Source organism: Heteronotia binoei, chromosome 9 (genome assembly GCF_032191835.1).
Source record: "Heteronotia binoei isolate CCM8104 ecotype False Entrance Well chromosome 9, APGP_CSIRO_Hbin_v1, whole genome shotgun sequence".
Taxonomy (NCBI): domain Eukaryota; kingdom Metazoa; phylum Chordata; class Lepidosauria; order Squamata; family Gekkonidae; genus Heteronotia; species Heteronotia binoei.
In genome coordinates this window covers 21,825,136-21,841,004 of record NC_083231.1, presented here as the reverse complement: position 1 = coordinate 21,841,004, position 15,869 = coordinate 21,825,136, and the positions used below count along the sequence as shown (strand labels likewise).

General features: G+C 41.9%; 1 protein-coding gene across 3 annotated transcripts in view; it reads right to left on the bottom strand.

The window, feature by feature from the left end:
- Window positions 1-15,869, bottom strand: part of WDR19 (WD repeat domain 19) — a 370,238-nt gene that overhangs the window by 324,745 nt on the left and 29,624 nt on the right. For all 3 annotated transcript variants that reach the window (XM_060246266.1, XM_060246268.1, XM_060246267.1), the window contains exons 25-31: window positions 14,491-14,615; window positions 13,402-13,514; window positions 12,518-12,586; window positions 12,128-12,205; window positions 8,252-8,348; window positions 6,509-6,633; window positions 397-478 (exon numbers count right to left, since the gene is read on the bottom strand). In XM_060246266.1, the coding sequence (XP_060102249.1) occupies window positions 397-478; window positions 6,509-6,633; window positions 8,252-8,348; window positions 12,128-12,205; window positions 12,518-12,586; window positions 13,402-13,514; window positions 14,491-14,615 (689 nt within the window). The remainder of the gene's footprint in view (window positions 1-396; window positions 479-6,508; window positions 6,634-8,251; window positions 8,349-12,127; window positions 12,206-12,517; window positions 12,587-13,401; window positions 13,515-14,490; window positions 14,616-15,869) is intronic.

The window sequence follows — 15,869 nt, the reverse complement described above, 5'->3', positions numbered from 1 at the left end:
CAGGCGCATCCGAGGTTCATCAGTGGGCCTGGACATTAGAAACCCTTCCAACTGTTGCCCCCGTCAAGCACCAAGAATACAGAACACCACTGCCCCAGACAGAGAGTTCCAACAATACACTGTGGCTAATAGCCACTGATGGACCTCTGTGGAACACAGTTGTCAAGGACATGCACCTCTGAAATGAAATCTTTTTCCCCTCTTCCTGCCAGTAACTCTACAGTTAATTTTTCCTTTGACTCTAGACCACCAACACCCAGAGTAACATCTTCTACAGTCCACTGTATCCCTATGGAAAAAGACTGTAGTGATAGAGGCATGGGAGTGGTACTCTTTGGCCAAGGCTTTAGTGTCTTGCTAAGCTCTTCATTCATTCTCAGCACAGTTAACACTTACGGGATGGAAACTTGCTGATATTGTTGGCCACGCGAATAAGCATACGTGCTCCTTTCAGATGGTCGTCGTATTTAACATGAATCTGAAATACAAGACTAAGTTATCCCAAAGGCAAACAGTTCAAATATTTAGGATCAGTTTGGACTGGTTCATTTGTGCGCCTGATCTGCTGCTGATGCTGCTTCAAGGAAGAGATGCAGCTGCAGGGTGAGAGGGGGGCAGTGAGGGCCCAAAGGCAAAACATCAGCCTGCATAACTGCAGGCCTTGAATTCAGCAGCTCACAGGAGCCCAGCTCCTGAACCTTTCTGAGGGTCCCCCTCCTCCTCCCTCCCTCCCTCCCTACCCTGTCCATTGAATAGTACAGGGGTGGCCAACGGTAGCTCTCCAGATGTTTTTTGCCTACAACTCCCATCAGCCCCAGCCACTGGCCATGCTGGCTGGGGCTGATGGGAGTTGTAGGCAAAAAACATCTGGAGAGCTACCGTTGGCCACCCCTGGAATAGTAGGTGCAGCTGCATAACAATCCCTGGATTAGGAGAGCAGGGAGGCAGCCAGCCACCAGGAGCTTTGCCACACCCCCAGCAACCCTCATTAACCCCTGGAGAAGCCCATGCCACCCGTTCCCCACTTCTTGTGTGATTTTGGGTGGCGGGTGGTTTTCTGGACTTTTGACTGTGGCGGGGGGGCAGCCAAGGAGAGCCCCAGGTGAGCGAGGTCTGCTTGGGCTGGCTGGATCTCTAGCCAGCCCAAGCAGGCCTTGCTCACCTGGGGATCTCCTTTCTTGCGTCGGGTTGCTGTTGGCTGGTGGGGGGGGGCAGCATATGCTAATAGTTATGTTAATGAGTTCCACCACCTATTTTTCTACAAACGACCCCTGACTGTGGGTAACTATTTCACTTCATTCAGAAGCATGGGTGGTTCCTGAAGCAGAAGCACAGGAGGCCTGAAGCACAGGGGCAGAGACTCTTCTGTTCTCATCCCACTCCTTGCTAACAGCAGCTTGCATCCTTTCCTACGTTGTGTCAGCTGACACAAACCACCACTGGCTGCCTTGCATGAGCCAGCAGCACCCCTGCCCATACAAGACAAGTGGGAAATGCCACCATTGGTGCTGTGAGCTGGTGGCCCCCTTCCCCACAGGTGCAAGCAAGGAGGGACCTGTGTCAAACCTACTTGTTCCCACCTCGCTCCTTTGGGGGGGAAGCAATTTTTGCCTCCCAATCTGTCCTTGGACAGAGCTTCTTTCTCACTCTTGAGTAATTTATTTATTTGTTTGTTTTGACTTTCTGCCCACCCTTTCTGTAGAACAGGCTCAGGGTGGGCTACATCCAATGTTCCCTCCAAGCTGCAGTCTTGTGAGCAAAAATCCTACTTTGTGAGCTACTAGCATTAAAGTTGTGAGCTACTGCATAAATTATTGTGCTCTGGGATCATCCTTTCTGAGCTAAGACAAAAATGTGTGAGCTGGAGGCTAAAAATCGGTGAGCTAGTTCACACTAACTCAGCTTAGAGGGAACACTGGCTACATCATAAAAACAATCAACAGTAAAAAACCAATTCAAACTATATAAAATCTAAAATTACAGCGTAACAATAGGTGCTAAGATGGCAAATTCTGCCTCACAGACATGGCCTATTGTCTAAGTCCAGCAGGTCTTATAGCACTGGGGTGGAATGAAGGGGGGAGGCCAGTAACAAGTGACATCTGCTACCTCAACTAAAAGCCTGGTGAAACAGCTCTGTTTTAATCACTAGGACAGAAGCAAATGTATGCCTTTTCAAAGTTCTTTTTCAATCTGAGCTAGTCTAAAAGGCAATGAGGTGATTAAAACCGTTTCTGGACTTTAAGCACTCTAAACAAGATGCAGGGAAACATGTAAATGAATGCTCCATGCCTGCAATTGTTTTTTTTTTTAAACCCTTCATGTGCACAGCAAGCTAATTAACATTCATGACCAAGGCAAGTCACAACACAACCAGTCAGGACAAAAAAAAAGTCAGTCCTAAAAAGTATCTACACGAATATCAAAACCAGCAACAAAGCCTAAGAGACACCAGTCAGTGTAATAACAACACAACACTGTGAGACAATTTGTCAACAGAACGATTCCCTAATTAAAAGCCTGCTAAAACATAAAGATTACTTTTGCCTGTTATCTAAAAATGGAAAGTAATGGGGCCAAGTGAAGGGAGAGAGGAAGGAGATTCTGAAATTTGGGACAGCATATTGAGAAGGGCCTGTGGCCTCCTCTCTATCTTCTGAATAGGGACGGACAAAAAAGTAGTGCCTTTGATGAAGAACGCAACACCTGGGAAATATAGCAGCAGACAGTCCTGGTTAAGCCACAGAGTGCTTTAAAGATTCAAACAAGCATTTTAAATTGAACCCTGAAATTAACAGGCAACAAAGTCAAAGATGGGGGCCATGTGGCTGGGGAAGGCTGGGGCTTTGGTGGGACTGCAATTACTGGCTCTTGATGGGAGTACCATTAAATCCACGGGACTCAGTAGAAGAAGATGAAGAAGATATTGGATTTATATCCCGCCCTCCACTCCGAAGACGCCGGCTCACAATCTCCTTTACCTTCCTCCCCCACAACAGACACCCTGTGAGGTGGGTGAGGCTGGAGAGGGCTCTCACAGCAGCTGCCCTTTCAAGGACAACCTCTGCCAGAGCTATGGCTGACCCAAGGCCATTCCAGCAGGTGCAAGTGGAGGAGTGGGGAATCAAACCCGGTTCTCCCAGATAAGAGTCTGCACACTTAACCACTACACCAAACTGGCTCTCTTCTGTGGGGGTTTGGCTTAATTCTTCGCTTCTGTTGCACAAATAGGTGTCCACAGTGGTGCAGTCAACATTTTTCTTTCTACACCAAACCTGCCATCTGGCTCCCCTATTTGGCCTGCTCTGATCTTACCGCAGTGAACCATGCCATGGTCACCTCCAGACTAGACTACTGCAATGCACTCTTTGCAGGGCAGCTGTGAAGAAGTGTTTATCCAGACGAGGCTTCTTCCCAGCCCGGGCGGTCACTTAATAAAAACTTTCTCCTCACAGACCAGCCTGGCTGTCTGACAGAAATACCCTGAGCAGAAAGTGGCACACACACAAGTTTTTAATTTTTAAAACCAAAAGAAAAGGTTTACTGGTTTTTCAAAGGCAGGGGATGGGAATGTATTTACGAAATAAAATGAAGGAATAAAATAAATCAGTTGGCAGAACTTAACAATATACAAAGAAAACCACAGCGCTCCCACTGAGTGCTTATCAAGGCTGGCCGAGCCTTCAAACGAATGAACTGAAGCTTAGGTTATCCTAAATTTGGATAATCCAAATAAAATAAAAAATCAGCTGTGGCCAGTATAAATTTGGTTGGCACTATAGTGTCCCACACACTCAAAAGCACTTCAAGCCCTGAGGTACTGGTTATCCTTGAAGGTCCACCTCAGACTCTGCTTCCAGACCCCCTTGATACTGACTCTCCCTCAGGGTTCTATCACTAACTCACAACTTCAGAGTCTGAAGTTGTCTTTTTGTCTGAAGGCTTTGTCTGTCCTGGATCTCCCCTCTGATAGCCAAACTTCAACCCCTCAGCTATCAGTGTATGTATGATGTTCTGATTTTACACAGGAGTCTGACTATTGGCCTGTCAGAACTTCTAAACCAGAGCTGTCACCAGAGGCTTACTTGGTCTCTAAAAAGAAAATAAAAATCTCCTCAGAACAGAGCCTTATTTGTTGCCAGCTCTGTCCCTCACAGGTCTCAATGCTCAAACAGGTCTTTCTCCTGTCTGTGCAACTCCAGACTGAAGCAAAAAGCCCCTCGTCTCAGCCCTGCCCCCTATTTAAGTCACTCTGGTTGCGAGGAGGCAGGTTAGCCAATCCCAGTGAGCTTGCTATTTAACTCACTCCAAGCTTCGCTGCATGGACTGTTTTCAAGTCCGTCACAGCAGCCCTTAGGGATACTTCAGAAATGTCAGGTAATCCAGAATGTAGCTGCCAGGCTTTTGACCAGCTCATCTTGGTCTACCCATATACAGCCCAATCTTGAGGCAGCTGCACTGGTTGCCAGTTGGTTTCTGGATTAGGTTCAAGGTGCTGGTTATAAACTTTATAAAGCCCTAAATGGTCTGGGATACCTTAAGGGCCACCTCTCCTGATATAATTCCACACGCTGCTTGTAATCATCATCCTGCAATTGTTTGGCAGTGCCTGGTCCTTGGGGAAATCCATCTTGCTTCCACCAGGCTGAGGGCTTTTTCCATCAAAGCCACATCCTGGTGGAATGCTTTATCAGAGAAGACGTGTGCCCTGTGGGACCTGTCAAGATTCGGCAAGGCAAGCAAGACGGAATTGTTCTGGCAAGCCTTCAGTTAATCCTTTTATTTTCAACGGTAATTGGTTTGCCAGATGTTCTCTGTTTTGACTATTTCTAGGTACCGAGAGAATGTCAAGATTTTAACGGTTTCAATGATGAATCTTATGTTTCTGTTGTATGTTTTTAAAATGTTCTGAGCTACTCCAAGTCCTGTATTGCAGAACAGGGGTGGGATATAAATCTCAAAATAGAACAGAATAGATAAAATCAGTAAAAGAAGAAGTAGCAAAGATTGGATTTATACACCGCTCTTCACTCAAGAGTCTCAGAGCTACTTACAATCTCCTTCCCATCCTCTCCCCACAGACATCCTGTGAGGTAGGTGAGGCTGAGAGAGCTCTTTTGAGAACTGCTCTGCGAGAACTGTGACTGACCCAAGATCACTAAGGAGGTGCTTGCGAAGGAGTGGGGAATCAAACCCGGTTCTCCCAGATTAGAGTCCGCACACTTAACCACAATACCAAACTGGTAAAACTGGAATGTCTGTATATCCACACCCGATAAGTTTTACGGCTATATTCTGGTCAAATTAAAGCTTCTGAACTATCTTCAAGGGTGGCTCCATGCAGAGAACATTAAAGTAATCAGACTTGGATGAGATGAGACCATAGCTCATTACAGCCAGATTTAAGGTCTTGAGGAAGTGCTGTAGCTAGTTTAAAGCCACTACATTCCTACAGCTAAAAAGTTTTGCATTCCTCCGTAGATTCAAATCTAACAGCACTAATAATTACAAATCTACTCCCTCAGGATTAGCATAACTCCATCCAAATTAGACCCAATTTCACAATCAGTGCCACCACCAGTCAACAGCACTGTAATCTTATTTGGACTGAGCTTAAGTTCAGTGGCTTTCGTTTTATCTTATTACTACTACTAGACACCAGTTCAGTACATCAATCACCTCAACTAATAGAGACAAAAAGGAGAGAGCTATCATCTTAATATTCTTGATATGGACACCTCTCCCAGTGGATTCATGTGGGCATTAAACAACGAGGAGACAAAACTGAACTGTGTGGAACTTTATGGCACAACTGCCATGGAGCCAAACAATACTCCCCACCAGCTCCATGTTCTGGAATGATGGCTCAGGTATGATCAGAACCACCACACCACAGCACAGTGTCCTGAATATTCAACCCACCTAGTTGATCCAGATGGATACTTTATAGTCAGTGGTACCAAAGGCTGTCAAGACATCTGGGGGGGGGGGAGGACTTAACAGGGACACAGTTCCACTGCCCCATTTTCTGTGGCCATATATTAGGGTGACCAAGGCAATTTCAGTCCTGGAAAGTTAGATGCCAAGAAAAGAGATTCTATTGCATAGTTGTTCCCCTGCCTTCCCAGTTCACTATGTGTAAGCATTCTTCTTTCATAGAGGAACAGTCAGACATTCTTCCTATCACCTCCACACAACTTATATAGTATGAATTAATAAAACGCAAGAGGATTTTTGCCTGTGTACACCAGCCCTCAACCAGGCTCTTCTGAGTCACTCTGCAACTCTCTGAACTATGCAATGGATGATTTTCCATTAACAAGCTGTTAGACTCCTTAGTGCTGTTAGATTGCTTTCTCAGTGCAATCACATAGTTTTACTTAAAGGGGCCCATGAATTCCAGTGGTGTGAGTTATCTAAAAAGTCAGAAGGCACAATCAATACAAGATGCACATAGGTTTACACAGTTCTGTGTATTTCCTCTACAGCTACATTTTCAATGGATTACCTTTACTAAAATATAGCTGTGCAGAATCATAAGGTTTGTAGCCATCTCAGAAGGTATTTTAATTTTCTGGGTTTTCAGTTCTGAGTACATACTGAAGAGAACATCATGAGCATTTCGATAGTTCCCTTAAAAAGAAAGTACATACAATAATAAAATTTATTTAAAAATACTCTTCTAGCAATGACCTGGTCCCTCTTTGTATTCTACCTAATCTTCTTTGAGATGAACTAGACACATTTTCTTTAGATTCAAGGTGGGAAGTCATATTGGTCTGAAGCAGCAGAACAGTACAGTGGCACCTTTAAGACTAACAAAGTTTTATAAGACCAACAAAGTTTTCTGCCAGGCTCTTAGTTGAGGCTGCGGGTGTCTATTCTTGATCTGGTTGGCCTCCCCTATCGGTACCGTCACCTGTGCTGCAAAAGGATCATCATCTACCATCTCTGTGAGATATTATGATGTGAGACAGCCAGGCTGGGCAATATGTGATGATACGGTAAACTTCTCTGGGTGCTGTTGAATTGCCTGTTTTTAAAATGTTTTTATTGTATTTTATTGTTTTATCATATGTTGTACTCTGCCCTGAGCCCTACGGGGAATGGGCAGAATAGAAATATACTAAAATGAATAAATAAATAATAGGTGTAAGCTTTTGTGCACATTTAGGGCTTTTTTTGTAGCAGGAACTCCTTTCCACACACTCCTAATGTGCCAGTCCTCCAAGAGTTTACAATAGGCCCTGTAATAAGAGTCCTGAAAGCTCTTGAAGGACTGGCTACATAAGAGGGGTGTGGCCTAATATACAAAGGAGTTTCTGCTACAAAAAAAGCCCTGTGAACATTCATGCTTCTTTATATGTCTATCTGAAGAAGTCTGTGTGCACACAAAAGCTTAGAATAAAAAGTTATTGGTTTTAAAGGTACCACTGGAGTCAAACTTTGATACGATACATTTTCTTTAACACTGAGGGACCAAGCTATGTGAGACAAGACAAAAAAGGCACGTAACCAGTTCATATAATAAAGCAATTAACATGTAGAAAGTTTTGAAATCAAGGTTTTAAAAAGGAGAAAGGTGAGGATTTCATTAATTAAAAAAGAGATGAATCCATATTTAACTGCCAGTTTTTAAATAAGTCTAAGAGTACAAGCTATACATAAATTTGGTTATTGAACTTTCAAAATGTATAATTGTATGGAGTAATCTATAAGCATATTCAAATAGGATATTTAGATTTAAGGCAGATTACATTTCAGTAACGGGAAAAAATCACCTTCATTTGTGCTTGACTGGTTTCTGCACTACCTATCACATTAATACTTGACAATAGCAATGATCTGATTACAAACTCTCACTTACACCTTTGTTTTCCACCTGGCAAGGGGAAAGGTATGTGAGAATAGTACCCAGGCCTAGTGTGGTCTCCGTCTCTTATGCCATCCTACTGAAGTTAATTCATTTACAGTATTTCATATAATCATTCAGTAAAAAGATTCAAGAGACGTTTTATCAATTAAAATGCCTTGCTCTTGGTGAGGGTGAACTGGCATCCCCTCCAACATGGTATTCTGAGCATGGGAGGGCTCATTAAGGACTGGGAGGGCTCATACAGCGTTAAGCATACAGGGAGTCTGGACCCAACTGTGCTGTCAATGCCATCAGTCATTTGCTCAAGAGAAAGAGAAGCACTCAACCACAACAGAAATGAACCAACTCCATCACTGGGAGCACAGAGTGCCATACCTGCACATTGCTCTTCTCGGGCAATTATTATGGCTGTCCGGGCAGCTTCACGGTATTGCTTTAGCGCCATGTACAATCGAAACAGGTACTTGGCATCCTGCATTAGAAAAAAAATAAGTTATATTTTAGAAGAATGCAGTAACACAGAATTGCTGGGATTTTAGCCATTCTTGGAGTCTAACAGTTTATAAGAAGAAGCAGATTGTGAGCTGGTTTTATACCCCACCCTTCACTACTTGAAGGAGTCTCAGAGCAGCTGACAATTGCCCTTCCTTCCTCTCTCCAGAACAGACACCCTGTGAGGTAGGTGGGGCTGAGAGAGTTCTAGAGAACTGTGACTGACCCAAGGTCACCCAGCTGGCTTTTACGTGGAAGAAAGAGAAATCAAACCTGGTTCTCCAGAATAGAGTCTGCCACTCTTAACCACTACGCCAAACTACTTCTCCCTTTGGGGCTTTCAAGCACAATCTTTCTGTCTAGGGGTTGGAAGTGCAAAGGGGGACTTTGCTCCATTTACCTATTCTACCATTGATCTATGACCCAGATCAACTCCCTACTGTATGCAGGCCTGTAATATCTCTGTAGGACCTTGGATGATGCATTATAACACACACACACACATTATCCCAATCACTGAAGTCCACTGGAATTACTTCCCAGTCAAAGACATAAGCAGTCATTGTTAAAAAAAACAAAACAAAGCTCTCCCTCCAGTTTTCAAGTTGTCGTGTCAAGCTACAGGTTTTAAATAGTAGTAATAATAATTTTGCTTTCTAATGATAGTAAAGGTAAGTCCCCTGTGCAAGCATCAGTCGTTTCCGATTCTGGGGGTGACATTACTTTCACAAAGTTTTCATGGCAGACTTTTTTACAGGGTGGTTTGCCATTACCTTCCCCAGAAGTCAATGGCAAAATAAGGGCAAGATAACATCTACACTTTCCCCCCAGCAAGCCAGGTACTCATTTTACTGCCTTTGGAAGGATGAAAGGCTGAGTCAACCATGAGGCGGTTACCTGAACCCAGCTTCTGCTGGGATTGAACTCAGGTCATGAGTAGAGCTTGGACAGCAGTACTGCAGCTTTGCCACTCTGCGCCACGGGCTCTTTTTCTCATGATAGCAAGACCAAAATAAAAAAAATTCTGAACAGATTATAGCATTTTCAGAATTTTATTCTAAACAGATCTATCAGTGCTAAAACTTTGTGTTTAAGTTCAATAAATGAAACTTAGTGACAAAACTCTGCAGGATGCTACTATTGCAACATACATTAGTAAATTAAATAAAGGTGTTTTTTTTTAAATTCAGGACCTCTTGTATTGTTATCAAAGACTGAAAAAGCTCTGAATACATTCTGGTCAAAAACTAACGTAGGTAGGTAGTATTCTAGTATTCTAAAAGAACCTAAGAAGCAGAGAGGATGAGCGTTTATCAGCAATTTGATAACTTGCTTCACAATGACTAAACCATTGGTCTGTTGTCCTGATCCCTCAGAACTTTAAAAAATTAACAAATGCAATTACAACTGACTATAGCAAAAAAAAAAAGTTACTCACAGAAACAGACTAGGGCAGACGCAGTAACACAGAACAAGAAGAGATAGGTTTTAAATGACAAAAAGTGAACAAGGAGCAAACTAATATTGTTAAAAATGGTAATGTTCATGGTTACACAAAGCACTATAAACTTTTCTTTTTTAAAGGACGAAGAATTTCCCATCCCCAAATTTCCCAGGTGTAAGAGATGTGCTAGGTACGTTTACACAACCAAGGGGAACCAGACCCCCATTTTCCTTCTGTATCTCAATTTCTACACTCAGGAAGAAGGCGTTTGTAAGAAAAAACAGTTCTTGCCTGGAGCTTTTACAATTTAATTTACGCAAAAAAAAACCCCTGGTTTATCACTGAATCACAGATTACGGCTGAATTTTGCACAAATTTTAACCAAAACAGACATGAAGTAGCTGCTAGAAACAGAAGAAATAAAAAAAGAGAGAGTTCTTTCAAGCAAATTGCAGACATGCAGCACAGAAGTTGTTTCAGAACTCAGGAGCTCAATTCCAGTCCTAAAAGCTTTCAGCAGTGTTGTGTCAGTCACAGCCTTACAAACAGGCAGGAAAGCAACCCTACAGCAGCCAATAAAAACAAAGTGCTGCTCCGTACAAGGTAACCTTTCCACATTATTCAGGGTCAAACCCAGGGTTGCTATGGTGTTTATCACCCACTCAACAAAGAGCTGCAACCAATCATGGCTCTTGAGAAATGCACAACACTCCTGCTTGCGAATCGGCATGTCATATTAACGCTTTACGAGTTCATTTAAGCTTCTTTGTCATTTGCTACTGCTTTTTTTTATTATTTATTTATTTATCTGGGATTTATATCCCGCCCTTCCCACCGAGTGGCTCAGGGCGGCTTACAACATATATAAAACTAACATAAAAGTATAAAATTACATTTTAAATTAACATTTCACAATATATAATTAAAATCAAACATTTGTTATAACTATACATCATTAAAACAGCCAGCAGTCGTGGAGCTACACTCTATTCTACTGCTCTTTGCCATGCAGGTATGAGAGCCTAGTTCTTTCTGCAGTGGTAGGATCTGAGCTGCTTATAAAGGTTGTTTTAAAAATGCCAAACAAGATGAACAGTAGAGGAACTGGGTTTAAAACGGCTATGCCGTAACGTAACATCTGACCTTGTGGAAAATCTGTAATATGTATAAATTCAGATTCTAATTGCAGTTGGTGCAGTAGACCAGATTTCTTCCCCATACCTGGTAGCAATATCTGTTATAACTTTTGGAAAAGTTATAAAAATGTGATCTGAAGCATACCAGATATTAATATTTAGCTTTCAAAGTGTACTTAAGTATTCCTGAGAAGTTACATAACTTGCTATTATATTTCATTTTAGCAGGAAGATCTGTATATGTTAAGTACTGGAAGCTATGGATAAGCCCTCAAAAGGTGCAGGAGCTACTAATAGTTGACAAATTAATGGCTTACTAGAAATTGAATTTTAAATTTCTTTAAATAAAGAAAGACAGAACACTATTTTTAAAAAAGTAACACTGTATATGTGATTTCACTGGTAGTCTTCAAGCAGTGGCTGGACTAACACTCATCAGGGATGCTTTAGGCAGATCCTGAATTGAGCAGAGAGTTGGACTAAAATGGTCTGTGTGGCCGCTTTCTAACCCTATGGTCCTGTAACGTGCAAAAGCACAGTGAGAATGCAGATGTAAACAGGTATCTATTAAAAGAACCACTGAAATTGCAAATATTGCATGGCTATTCATACAGATATAAAAGAATTAATGTATAAAATAAGAGCAAGATAAATGTAGAGCTGTATCACTGGAATCTGTCAGAAGAAACGAACAACCTTGTATGTGGAAGTGGAGGAGAAGGAGAAATGAGCACCTGACAAAGTACTAATGGCAAAAAAAAAAGGTGCACTGATGCAAGTCACAGGAGGGGCAATTTCACCCATTTTCTCCTCTCCCCCCAAAGCCACCCATGTTCCATGGTTTCTAATCCTTGTGGGTCCCCCAAGCCTCAGTATCAGCATTTGGGGACCCACAGATGGTTGTTGGGGGAAGGCAAAGACAAGCCTGCCAATCTCTGCCAGCACCTTCTGTGGGTGCTACACAGGATTCACCCCTTTGATACTGTGCATGGGAATTCCGTCATCTGAATCTCCCCCTACTGTCTGAAATTATACCGTCCAGATAGTTTTCCTTCCTCAGGCACAGATACTGACTTGTCTATTAAAATCTAGACTGGGATCCATGTTTAGCTGGAAGGCATTCAAGGGCTACCAAAAGAAAGTTACACTGAACAAAGAATGGTGTGTAGAACCCAGTACCTTTGGTATTCCATCACTCTCTCCCATGAGGTAATCTATGAGCTGATTTGTCAGAGCTTCATCTTTTGCTTGTCCCACCTGTCGGGAAAATAACATTTAAAAGAGAGAACAATTAACACCCTATGAAACAAACAGTACTTACAAGCAAGCTACAGTTAACATGGAACGTTGGATCTGCAACTTCCATACTTGCAAATAATTATACTAAGATGAAAGACCCAATTCAGTGAATATTTAGTGTGCTTACAATATTCTTACTTTGAAATAGAAGTAATATAATCCAGTTACTTTGGTGCTGTTTCTCTAATTTATCACTATACAATAAATTTCAGAGTTCTTGTAACAGGATGAGTCACTGTCTCTCTGTCCTTTGCCAAAGAAGTTACTTACGGTCTCTATTGCCATTTCTATAGCCATATTATCATCTGTATTTGGACTTTTCAGAAAGTGTTTTAATGCCTGAAAAAAGCACATGTAATATTCAAAGCATTAACTTTCTATAAATAAATTACTCTTTGTATATAAATTACTCTTCATTTAATGAAGCATATGAAGATATCCTTTGTGATTATAAGCGACCACACTGGTCTTTCATAAAATATTTATTCATAGGTTAGCAGTTGGGTAACTTGGCTAGAAGATTTCAAGTGGTAAGGAAAGGCAGAAATATACCAGGAACAAAGAACATTAATGTAATTCCCCCAACACTGTTTCTGCTTTATGAATAAAAAATCTTCAAGTCCTTCATGTTCACAGGCAGTAACAAACCTGGGGGATAACAACAGAGGAAGCCTTTGCCTTCATGCCTGCCTGACTGGTCAATGTATATTTTAAAGGGCTGGTCAATGTATATTTAAAAAGGCTACACTAAATGGACCATTGGTCTGATCCAACATGGCTTCTCTTATGTTCTTAAACTGTATAATACAAACAATATTGGAATCTGTCATCTACAGCAGCTCCTGATTCTCTGAGGACAGTGGCTTTGGCAGGTGAGAAGCCTAAAATGTTTAAATGCATAACAACCAATACACTACCCAACTTGAAGTCTGCAGCACCAAGTTTGAATAGTAAAACTATGTAAAATTTTGATGGGGATGTCTTAACATAGTTCAAAGTGCAGACATATCCTGTGATTCAGAATCGGAACCCACATATTTAGATTTAGTAGTTACACAATCCCTTATGCATCCCAGAATAGCTGCTGTTAAAGACACAGTACAGGCCCAGAAACAGCTGACCCAGTGAGACTGTCTTCATTCTTTGATACTAACCCGGGCATACTGACCACATAGAAGGAAGAACTTCCCTGCCTGAAAATGCTTTTTCTCCCCTTCAAAATACAAGGCAATACTCTGATAGTCTTCATTAGTAGTGTTCTCAGAACCTGCAACAAGTGAACATTTGGAATAAAGAATAAGTCAAAATTATGAGCCCTTTCAATGGAGAAGCAATTTCATTAAGCTTTGCCTTTTTTCTGTGACTTCAAAAACTGCAGGAACCAAGCAGATAGTTTCAGAGTGTAGCTGTACTAGTCTGCAGTAGTTCAGCTAGATTAGAGTGCAGAAAAAATAAAGATGCCAACAAGACTTTCAGAGTACTAGCTTTAAAGAGAAATGATGAAAGCTTTCAAGAGTTTTGGTTATCAAAAGTTCATATCCTTAAAATTTTGTTGGTCTCCAAAGTGCTTGTGGACTTGAACTTAACTGCACAAACCAACTGGCTTCTATTTTGTGTTAGACAATAAGACTATATTGTCAATTTTCACATTTTACAATGTAATTTAAGGTTTCCCATCTAAAAAAACCCCACCATGCTAGGCAAAAGAAAGACCAATAATTCTGTTCTGTACTGGTAGTGAGGTAACAAACTATAAATAGTATTATTTCTTTTTCAAAATTTAATAATATAAATTTACAAAGGAGGAAAGCATTCATATAGTATGGTTGTTTGTCAACAATTCAAAGTACTGGATTAAAAGAATAAAAGCTCCCTAGACAATTTGTTATCTGGAATTACATAATTCAAAGTTAAATATTCTACCACTGGATGCCACAATGCAACAAAATTTTCCTGTTGTTTTACATAGTGGGCATCAAAAGTGTGTCTAGCACATTTACTTAGCGCAAACATTTCCCATAACTTATTCTGCCACATTGAAAGTGAAGGTACTCTGTTCTCTTTCCACTTATGGGCAAGAGTTATTCTCGCCACCGCTAAAAGCAAGGAAATCTGCTTAATTTGAGTCTCTTACAATAAATCAGTTGGAAAGAGATCCAGGAGAAAGACTTCAGGTAGAAAAGGTAAGTCCATATTGACAATTAATTTTACTATAAATAGTATTCTTGAGCTACAATACTCACTAACTATGTCGGCATAAATCTCCATCTTACTGTGCTGCTGGGCCAGAGAAAAAGCTTCATTATTACATTTGGACATGACCAAAAATTGGATGGCAGAACCGTAGTCACCTAATTGCAGAAAGAATCTGAAAGAGAACAATTTCATGATTTGTTTGAACTAAATGAAAGATACCATTATTCAAAAAAAGGAACTTCAAATAGGCGCAGGGTCAGCTCCAGTTCCAGGGCAGGGGAGCAGGCAAAATGACAGTCAGTGGTCTACACATCACAAAGCACACAGGAAGGAGGACACTCCCTTCAAGCTCTGTTAGCCGAAGTAAGATTAAAAGGCTGGGAGAAACAGCCATCCCCCTCTGCTTCCTCCCCAGGTGTCCCATCCTACAGGAAGTGAAAGATTCCTAGAGAGGCCATTGTGACATCACAGAGGTCTCACATTTCCTGTGGAAGTGGCACCTGGAGAGGCAGTGGAGCACCGTGCTCCATTTAGCCTTGGCAGCACCAATACAGTTTGAAGGCGTACAAAGGAACTGCACTCTACTCCATTCTCCACCCACCACCAGGACCAAGAAGAGTCAAATACAGGTTAGCAAAGGTTGCAGGGCCAAGAGCACTGCTGTTCACTCACTCAATTGCACGGTTGCACCTGACTCTCTTTCTCTGTGTGGCTGCAGAAATGGTAGTGGGACTGGGTCTCTTTCTGGCACACATATCAACCTTTGGCCTCTGCTATCTGGCAGAGGGATGTGGAGGAGCTCAGTCATAGTGTCGGACAGGGCCATACAGGCCATGTAGTCTCAATACAGGATCAGTCTAAAGCATCTCTGACAACGTTTGTCCAGCTACTACTTGAAGGCTACCAATGAGGAGGAGCTCACCATCTCTCTATGCAGCTGATTCCACTGCTGAACTACTCATACTGTTTAAAAACAATCCTAGCTGGTACGTTTCTGCCTGTTGCAAGTCCCACCCTCTGCTGCTGACAGGAATAGTTCTCTGCCTTCCTGTAAGTAACAGCCCTTTAAATATGTTAAGAGAGCAACCATGTGCCCCCTCAACCTCCTCTTCTCTGGACTGAATATTCCCATGTCCCTCAGCTTTTCCTTGTAGGGCTTGATCTCCAGGCCCCTGATCATCTTTGTTGCTCTCTTCTGTACCCATTCTATACCACATCCTTTTTGAAGTGAGGCCTCCAGAACTGCACACAGTACTCCAGGTGCAGCCTGACCGATGCAGTGTACAGCAGGACAATGACATCTTGCGATCTGGACATTATACCTCTTCTGATACAACCCAAGACTAAATTAGTCTTTTTTTGCTACTGAATCACACTGACTGCTCATATTCAGCTTACAGGGAACTTGCTAAATTAGAATTTATCT